The sequence below is a fragment of the Strongylocentrotus purpuratus genome, unplaced genomic scaffold, assembly GCF_000002235.5.
Source record: "Strongylocentrotus purpuratus isolate Spur 01 unplaced genomic scaffold, Spur_5.0 spur5_contig_860, whole genome shotgun sequence".
In the NCBI taxonomy this organism is placed as follows: Eukaryota; Metazoa; Echinodermata; class Echinoidea; order Camarodonta; family Strongylocentrotidae; genus Strongylocentrotus; species Strongylocentrotus purpuratus.
Genome location: NW_022145569.1, coordinates 483,791 through 493,769, shown reverse-complemented (window position 1 = coordinate 493,769; position 9,979 = coordinate 483,791). Strand labels below are relative to the sequence as shown.

At 38.7% G+C, this 9,979-nt stretch overlaps 1 protein-coding gene across 1 annotated transcript; it reads right to left on the bottom strand.

Moving 5' to 3' along the window:
- Positions 1-7,342: 7,342 nt before the first annotated feature.
- On the bottom strand, positions 7,343-8,472 carry LOC115929514 (protein MTL1-like). The gene has a single exon (XM_030998624.1). It carries the CDS (start codon positions 8,470-8,472, stop codon positions 7,354-7,356), a length of 1,119 nt encoding a protein of 372 aa, XP_030854484.1. The 3' UTR covers positions 7,343-7,353.
- Between the last annotated feature and the right edge of the window lie 1,507 nt (positions 8,473-9,979).

Sequence of the window (9,979 nt, the reverse complement as noted above, 5' to 3'; positions counted from 1 at the left end):
CTGTTCTTCTTGTCAGTCATCACTGTCAAAGGTGTTAGAGTTGTGTCAAATGTTGGTGATAATATTACTATGACTTGCAATCCGGATAGATTTACAGGGAATCTGTTTTGGAGTAGAGCCAATCAAACTAATCAATACTACTTTGCTGCAGTTGATTCCAATTATCCTTCAGGTGGAATCTATATTAATTACCAAGATATGCGTTTATCGCAGTTGTATGAAGTGAATGATACTACCAGGATTCGATCATTTACGTTCTATATCTATGATGCCAGGATAACAGATTCCGCAACATACATATGCATACAAGATACACTACCGCCTTATCGCGAGGAATATGATGTACGAGTCCTAGAATGTTCAACTTGCCTCATAAATCCAAGACAAGGTCCGAATCCTCAAGAAGCGGAAGTCAACTGTCATCTAAATAATTTTTTTGTGCCCGATCCAGAACCAATAAATATAACATTGAATGGCGTAACAGAGAATACAGCAGTTATCGAGGGCAGTAATTTAACTTTTTCAACCTCGAGAACAATGATATACAACGATATCAAAGTTGATTTTAATCCGTTTGGTGATACTTCTTCTTACATAACCTGTATCGTACCAGCCACGCTAACTACGCCCTCATCTATGACGGTTTATACAACATCTGAATCTGACAAAAGTGCAAACAGGAAAAAGAATGTGACGATCCTTATTATTATCATTCTTGCTTCTATCTTCTTAATTATTCTCCTCGCAATAATTCTCCTTCTACGATATAAGAAAACAAGGCACGGCAATCAGACCAAACCTGGCAGACTAACAACCAATGGTTCAGCTATTGATAAGGCTACAGTGGTGGCATCTGATTTCTGTTATGAGTCGATTAAAGGAACGTTGCCAATCGGTCCTGTTGTGAGCAATGTATTGCAAGATTCCTCAAATGCGATTCAGAGTTCCTCATTAAGATCAAGTCGTGAGCTCGACACCGTCCTGTACACGTTACCAGACAAATCGGGAATAATCAATCGTGTGGCAATTAAGTCAAGGCTAATCATGGATGAATTTCCTGACATCGTCAATATCCCTGGTAACAAGAAGATCACCAGTGACAACGAGTATGAACGAGACCTTCCTCAGCAGATGAACCCGTATGAGGACGTCGGTATTCCAGGATCGCGGGGGGAAGATGATTGCGGGAAGATCCCGCTCTATGCCAAGCCAGAAAATGAACCGGGATCTTCAGAGAATGCGGGAACAGAATCGCTAGAGGCTAATGGTGCGGAGGACCCGCGTTACGCTATGATCGATAAAGGACCAGAATCTACAATGAAGGCCGTGAAGACCACACCAGGAGGGAATGACAGCGGAGAGTTCCCACTCTATGCTATGCCCGATACAGGGCCAGGACCCACAGGGAATAATGCGGAGGCTGCACCAGGACCAGAAACACTACTAGATGATGATGGCGAGAAAACCCCGTTCTATGCCATACTCGAAGAGGGACCAGGTTCACCGGAGAATAATGTGGAGGCCACACTAGGACAAGGTCTAACAGGAAATGGCTCTGATGCGACCCCCCTCTACGCCCTTCCCATTAAAGGACAAAGATCTAATAAAGATGAACTATCTAAAGTAGATGCCATGTATGCAGAGGTTGTATGAACCCAAGTTAACATTAACTTGATAACCAAAATATTAACTTAATATTGAGATCTAAGTTTACATTCAAACCCCAATGAAATTTATTTCAATTAGGGCAAGTTGTTTTAATTTCATACGAAATCGAAATGCCTTCACATAAAGAATTACCTGTATCTAGATCTTGTCAACGACGGATGCAGGATTTTCGAGGGGGGAGGGCACAGGGGCCGGGCCGACGTGTGTGTAATTCAGAACCTTTAAGAGAGACGTCTTGAGCGATAGAATTTCTAATCTATCCCTTGAAATTGGGAAAGCCCCTATAGGTTTATTTCATTGGAAATCAATTCTCTCTTTCACACACAAATTCCATAGAACTTCTATCTCTACGGATGGGGTCCAGGGGCCCGCCTTAGTAACCTATCGAATTTCAGGAGCAGAGCCCCAGCCGGTGGTCCGCTTTTGAGTTTGAAACCTTCAAGATGGCCGTCACGAGCACAGGCCTAATTATCATTTCGTTAAAAATCATCTTATATTTTTCTTTCAAAGACAATTTCATAGACTGAACTGTTTTGTTCGTCTATAAATCTTTGAGCCAACTCATCTTTAGAGTAATTAATATTGATTAATTTTGCCTTTTTATCCTTCATTTATTTTTACGAGTAAACTATTTGTTTTATTGATTTTTTCTAATTAAATTACGTATACTTAGAGATTATAATGTACTAGGAAATCTTTATGACGTATAGAGCATCATGTATAGGAGAGTCACGATTTGTTTATTTTATTATAGTTTTATTTTTCTGTGTATATAAAATTATCTTCATTTGCTATCTATTCAACGTGATCATCTAAGTAATCTTGAGTACTGCATGCATGGTTATGACGGAAAGGGAACAATCTTTCAGAAATGAACGATATATACTAAAAATAATGTACACTTATTCTTTTATACTAATGTTTCCACTCAAAGCCAAGAACAGACACATCAGACACAAAAATAACAGTTACAATGTACAGATAATACAATGGTTAGAGTCCAGTTACATGTAACATCATGAATAGGGTCTCCCCGCATGTCTATAATATACCCAAAAGCAGGCGCGTACGCAGGGGGGGGGGGGGGGGTTGGGGGTTAACCCCCCTTCAGTTATTTTTAGATGTGTATTTTGTAGCAACCCCCCCCCCCTTTGTGATTTTTTTCTTTTTTGTTTAAATTATGCCAATGGCTGACGTCAAAAAGGTGACCTTACCCCCCCCCCCCCCCCCTCAACGGAACAAAATGTCAAATTTGCAAATTTCGAGACCAAAAAAAGAAGCAAAAAAGTGTCATCTGACCCCCACCCCATCCCCCCGCTTATTTAGCTGCTGGCTGAGTCGTTGCGAAATTTTTGGCCCGATTTAAAAATGTTAACCCCCCCCCCCCCCCCCTTGAAAAAATCCTGCGTACGCTAGTGCCCGAAAGGGTTATCGAGATGATAAACAATTAGGTTTACAAATTTTAAAAGGTAAGTGTAACTTATCGTTCTTTTGTGCAACTTTATACTCCATATTCTTTTTTACCTTCAAATAAGACATGAAGGCTTAGAAACTTATATCGTATTTTTGGTATTTGGATCAAATCACATAAAATACAAAGCACAAGAATAAACAAAAATGTAGCATGTGGCCTGGTAACTCAATGCCCGAGTAAACTCCAAATACATAATTATACTTTGAATAAACAGTCGATGGCATTATACATTTATTATTGGCACCTGTAAGCTTGTTGATGTTAAACAATAAACATGACACATGTGGCGTACAAATTTAATGAAGATAAATATGATATTTGAGTAATGACTATAACTAAAGAGAGTATTTCTAGTCCGAATATTGTTTGCATATATCCTTAACAATTAAAATTGTGTACAAAGTGTAATCATCGGAATGTATCAGATGATTTGAGTTTAGTTCGCTGTGATGATTTTATTTTCCTTAGCATCGCATAGTCGACAACTATTTTATTAATGTAGTTTACTTTTTTACAAAGTTTTTTTCAAACGAATATGGTCAGGCCGAAGTTGATCAAATAAAATCAAACGTCGTGTTTACATAAAGGTGAGTTATGAAATATTATGTTAGCTATATACGATTTTATACTCCTTTTTGATGAATAAAAAATGCTCAACAAGACTACCTACATTGGCAATAAAGGAGAAATCTGTTATTCTAAATTCAACATGCTTATTCTGAATAAAATATAGAAATCAAATCAGTGTATTTGAGTACATATGATCTAACAATGACTAAATATGTAAATATACACATATTTTGATAATTTCAATCTTAGTGCAGCACTACCCTTTGACTTAATTGCATGGTAAAACAGGCCTTTAAAACAGAAATAGTAGCCCCTTATTATTACATTTTTGCAAATTGTTATTTCAAATTTGAAACCTGACTACACCAGGAACTGAATTTCCGATTAGAAATTTCCTCTTTATGGTTCTTTATAATAAACGACAATATCCTTCCGCGAGGATGGTGTTCCCTTTTCCCCACATAGCATGAGCTTAGATTCTTTGGAGTTATACCCACGGAGATAAGATGTCCTGCCTGTTTCTTGTTTTTATGTTTAGTTGATTTTCATAGTAAATTTTGTACCATCTGTAAGATCAACCCCAACTCCGAACAAGCTAATTTGAACACAGAAAATAAAACGAGAGAAGGAGAGTGGAAGTCTTTGAGGAATATCATTTTGTATCGACATGAGTAGGGTGGGGGGGGGAAGTTTCAATGAAGGTTATTGCCAGAGATATAATGAGGGGCGGGGCGTTGCAATGAAGATTGCATAATGGGGGAAGGGGTGTTTCAATGAAGGTTGCATCATAGTCATGTTACAATGAAGATTGCTGCCTATTGGAGACATATTAACAACTCTGTCACGAAGTTGAAATAGTACCTTATGCACACTTAAGAAGTAGTTTGGTATTATTTTCCTTCCAACTTTTACAGATGTAAATAATACCTCAAATACCAAAAACTACAGGAATATTTCGGTATAGCAAATATGTTAATGTGCCTTTTTTTTTGTTGGTCAATTACATATTTTGAAAACTAACTCTGCATTTCGTGTTTTTGTTTCTTTATAAAGGATAGACAAATTAAGCCCCATAGCTGTTTTGTTCCTTGCAATCATCATTTTGATAATAAATGCTCCAAAAAGTAATTGTCAGAATATCATCAATGCCTACTTTTTCCTTATCTCAATTTACCCCCCCCCCCCCCAAAAAAAAAAGCATACCCCTCATAGCGATATTCTCTAAATCTATAAATCGACGTTATAAACTTCCTTCACCAATGTAAATCATAAAGGGTTAAATCATTTCGCGTTCCCCCAAAAGCATGAAATAGGTCTCTTGTATGTTATGTTTGTTCTGCGGAATTTAAACCTTGTTATAATAAATCTGATGTTCCTCATGCCTTTGCCAAAACTTTATTAATAGTAATATTATCTATCCATGGCTTGTATGAAATGAATTCATGTAAAAATATTGTTTTTCTTCTAAAAACATTAAAGCATTAGTGAACACACAGAAATATGACAAGCTTTGTTCGATATGCCATTTTTCTTGACGTTTAGGAAAAAAATTATTTCATAAAAGTCTCTTCACGGTTCCATGACCATCCACATTGTGAATAACTTTGTATCTCGAATACTGAGCTGTAGTAGGCCTATATACATCGTACGAGTAGTCTAATACACCTTTTCCGGAATATAATATTCAACCGATTTCAAAAGGTCATGTTGAAGTGAAAATGGATACGATTTACATCAAGATCAATAATCAATCTTACGACAGATTAAGCATTCTGTTACAAACATTTTGAGAAACACGAATATTCCGTTTGAATTTTAAAGTGACAGTGAGAACCAAAGGTAAATTCGTCAAAGATGAAATGATTATAATAAATAATAATACATTGTATTTCTAGAGCGCTTTATACAATTATATGTTTCTACAAGCGCTTTATAAAAAAATTGCGATTCTCGGATAATAGTCCATTCAGTATCATATTTACAAATTATAATTAATGTATACTTATCAACCTACATTAGTGCAAAATATATAAGCACAGAGACATCATGATCAAGGAAATACATTAAGATACACTGGAATACAATCAGTTTTAGGCCAAAAACATTACAAATTCACACTATGAATATGACGGACAAATAAAGCGGACAAAATATATAGTTCATCAGGTAGACAAAGGAACATCCCTTCACTGCTATTATGTAAAAATGTGTAGAACAGGTGTAACATGCATATTCACCTGTTCTACACATTTTTACATAATAGCAGTGAAGGGATGTTCCTTTATCTACCTGAAGAACTGTATATTTTGTCCTCTTTCTTTGTCCGTCATATTCATAGTGTAAAGGCAATTACATAACATGTACCGTGAATAACAAGAGTGTGACATTGAAAGCTACAGATTAACGGGGAGAGTTAAAGAGGAATGTTTTTAGGGAGGATTTAAATGAGTCCAACGAAGGAGCATCCCGCAACTCAAGAGGAGGCCTGTTCCAAGCCTCGGAGCAGCTACGCTGAAGGCACGGTTTCCATTATCTTGTTCGAGTTCTTGGTCCCAGGACCAGTTGCAGATGAGCATAGGTGGATGAACGAAGTGATATAGAGGTTATCTTCTTGTACCTATGTACCTATGTTAACCAACCACCTCTTGTACCTAAAATCTAAGGGAAGTCATTAAAGACCCCATTCTCACCTACTTCCTGGACCGGTCTACGTAAGAGCGGTCTAACGGTGACGATGAAGACACAACCGTGCCAGGAAGCGTACCTCTGAACCGGTTCGTTCCTGTACTGCTCCAGAAAGCTCTTATGTTCAGTGTGAAGACAAACCGTAATGGATCGGTCTAACGTAACAGAAAAATAAGTGAGAATGGGGTCTTACTACACTGTGCCCCCCCCCGCCCTCCGTTGAGCAAAAATTTCCAATCATTGGACAATAAATTTGAATATGAATAAATTTAGGACATTTTTTAAACATCTTTTCACGAAGTGATTGTGGAGGTATGATTATTCTTGATACATAAAGTTTATAAGTTCTTAGAACTCTATTGATTAATTTAAGAGTCATAGAGATTGATTAATACTGTTCTGAGAAGATATAAACTTAATCTATCAAGAAGAAACCATATTGCACATCCTTTCATAAAAAGAGGGGACAAAAATCAGGGCTGTCAACCTTCACGTATTTGGAGGGAGACTCCCGCCACCATGCTGATTCTCCCGCCGTCCCACCAGCTCGTAGCGGGAAACTCCCGCCACCACGCCCTTCTCCCGCTTTTTTATTTTTATTGCTCACTACCCCCCCCCCCCTCCCTCCGTTGAGCAAAAAGAAAATTACAAACGATCTCCCTTGAAGCAGTTCCCCAAACTTGACAGCCCTGCAAAAATATATAGGAAGCAGTGTACCACACTAAAATGTTTCCAGTGATCATTTTGATTCATTTAGATGTATCAACCTTAGCGTACAAAGCCTCTTTATCTTCATCATCCTTGTTCAGGGTTGCGGAGTGACCGCTTGGTTTTGGCTTCACTGTAGGCCGCTTCTCTTTATAGATCCTGGACCTTTATCAAGCACAGCTTAGAGTGGGATCTCACCACTATTATTTCGCGTTCCTGGTCCAGGTGTGGCCTTCATCATGTTTTCTTTAGACCCTGGTCTCTTTTGCATCATCCTCTCTAGATACCGATCCTGGACTAGTGTTCATGGTATTTCTTGTGGATCTTGGTCCTTTTTCAGGCATTGCATAGATGGGGATATTTCTATCGTCGTCCTCTCCGGTTCCCAGGATTGGCATGTCAATATTCTTATGCTGGTCCTCTTGCTTGAATTCGTTCTGCTCATGCTGATGACGATTTATCGAGCTGTTGCTATGGGAACTGACAGGTACGATCTCTGTCTTTGCGACACGATTTATGATTCCTGTCTTGTCCGGTATGGTGTAGAGATCGGTGTTTGACTGATCATCCCTTGATCGCAAAATCGAATTCTGGATAATCCCATCACTGAACTCGCATAGAACGTTATTCATCAATTCACCTTGTCGAATTCCCGACAATCTGCCAAACGACCGGTAACTTGTATCCTGTTTACGATCTGTTGCAACTTCATCATCGATCGAGTCATTTATTTCAACCGCATCACGTTCAGCTTGTTGTCGGTCTCGTCTTTGCTTCAACCGTAGAACAACAATTATCACAATAGCAGCAATTATCAAGATACAACCAAGAGTGGTAATCATGATTACCATGATTGTAAGACTGTTGTTTTTAGTACTGGTTTCTGTTTCTGGGTGTATATTCTTTCTCGTGTGGTTAGACGTTGTAGTTCCAAAAGTCAAATAAGAAGTGTCCATAATCGGTGACGAGGTTGACTTTGGCGTCGAGTCATACGATTTTGTTTCTGCTGTTTTGATCGATGCTGACGTTGTCTCTGATGTGGTTTCTGACTTTGTCGCTGATGTTTTTGCTGATGTTTTTGATGGTGACGTTGGTGACGTTGTTATCGGACGGATACTTGGAGACGGTGTAGTTCCAAAAGTCAAATAAGAAGTGAAAATATTCGGTGACGAAGTTGACTTTGGCGTCGAGTCATTTGATTTTGTTCCTGCTGTTGTGATCGCTGCTGACGTTGTCTCTGATGTGGTTTCTGACTTAGTTGCCGATGTTTTTACTGATGTTGTTGATGATGATGACGTTACTGATATTGTTATCGGTGGGGTACTTGGAGACGTTGTAGTTCCAAAGGTAAAAAAGGAAGTTTCCATAATCGGCGACGAAAATGGCTTCGGCGTCGAGTCATATGATTTTGTTCCTGCTGTTGTGATCACTGCTGACGTTGTCTCTGATGCGGTTTCTGACTTTGTTGCCGATGATTTTGCTGATTTTGTTATCAGTGAGGTATTTGGAGAAACTTTAACCAGAGTAAAATGTTGTGGCGTTGTTAGCTGAGCTGTTGCGATCGCTGCTGTCGTTGTCTCTGTTGTTGTTGTTTCTGACTTTGTTGCCGATGTTTTTGCTAATGTTTTTGATAATGACGTTGCCGAAATTGTTATCTGTTGGGTACTTGGAGACGTTATAGTTCCAAAATCCAAATAAGAAGTGTACATAATAGGTGACGAAGATGACTTTGACGTCGAGTCATATGGTTTTGTTTCTGTTGTTTCTGACTTTGTTGTCGATGTTTTTGATGATAACGTTGCTGATACTGTTATCGGTGAGGTACTTGGAAACAGGTTATACAAGGAATCACTTTCTGGTGTTGTTAGCTGAGCTGGTACAATACAAGTTACGTTCGACAGAGTATCATTAAATGGATTAAACTCAACTTGGATTGTACCATACATCATGGGATTCGAAATATTGAAGATTAAAATATTATCTTCGATGACGGCTGTATTTGTTCGGTTCCTGTTCATTGTAATATGAAGTCGAATTCGTTCATCTGTATTAAAATTGTTAAGATGGCAATTCACATCCTTTCGTGGTTGTTCCAAACCGTGTGGCGATGATGCGTTTACAAAGCAAGTCGAACATCCGATGACACGGACGTCGTATTCTTGAACGTGATGACTATTGCTATACCGACATGCATATATTGCCGATTCTGCTCTAGCATCATATATGTACAATTCAAATAATCCAGAAGATATTTCCATTTCATACGACTGTATAAAACGACTATCATCATACACCACACCTTCAGGATAATCCACATCGACGGCTGCAATTAAATACCGGTCTATAATCCAATATATATCGCTCGTGTATCTCGTATTGCAACGAATAGTTATATTCTCTCCAGCATTGGCTACAATGATTTCACGTATCACATCATTTTGAGCCTCTGCGAATAAAAGCATCCCAAGAACGTATACTACTGCAGTAAAGATAATCATCTTTGATTTATGCAACGCCATTTCGATTGAAAGCTAAAGTATGTTTTGCCAATGAATCCAGAATATGCCATATATTTATATTCTTCGACGCAAAGAACAGTTTCGTGTCGCGTGCACAATCACCTGAGAAATAACACAACCGCATCGTTAAAACAGAGACAGGATCTTTTTTATTCTAACGTACCACTGAACTCTAACACTGTACGTTTTGGGTTGTTTCTGGAACCATTTCCATGATCTTTACGGATTGGCTCCAGAGCGCCCCTATCGGATCGTAGGAGCAGAGTCTCAGCCGGGGGGGGGGGGGTCCAAGAGGTCCCGGACGCTTCTGAGTTTTTACCCTTCAAGATGGCACCGTCACGAGCACAGGGCTATC

What these genes read in the sequence shown, in the direction of transcription:
- LOC115929514 (XM_030998624.1), bottom strand. Translation starts at nt 8,472, where the DNA reads ATGGAAACTTCCTTTTTTACCTTTGGAACTACAACGTCTCCAAGTACC.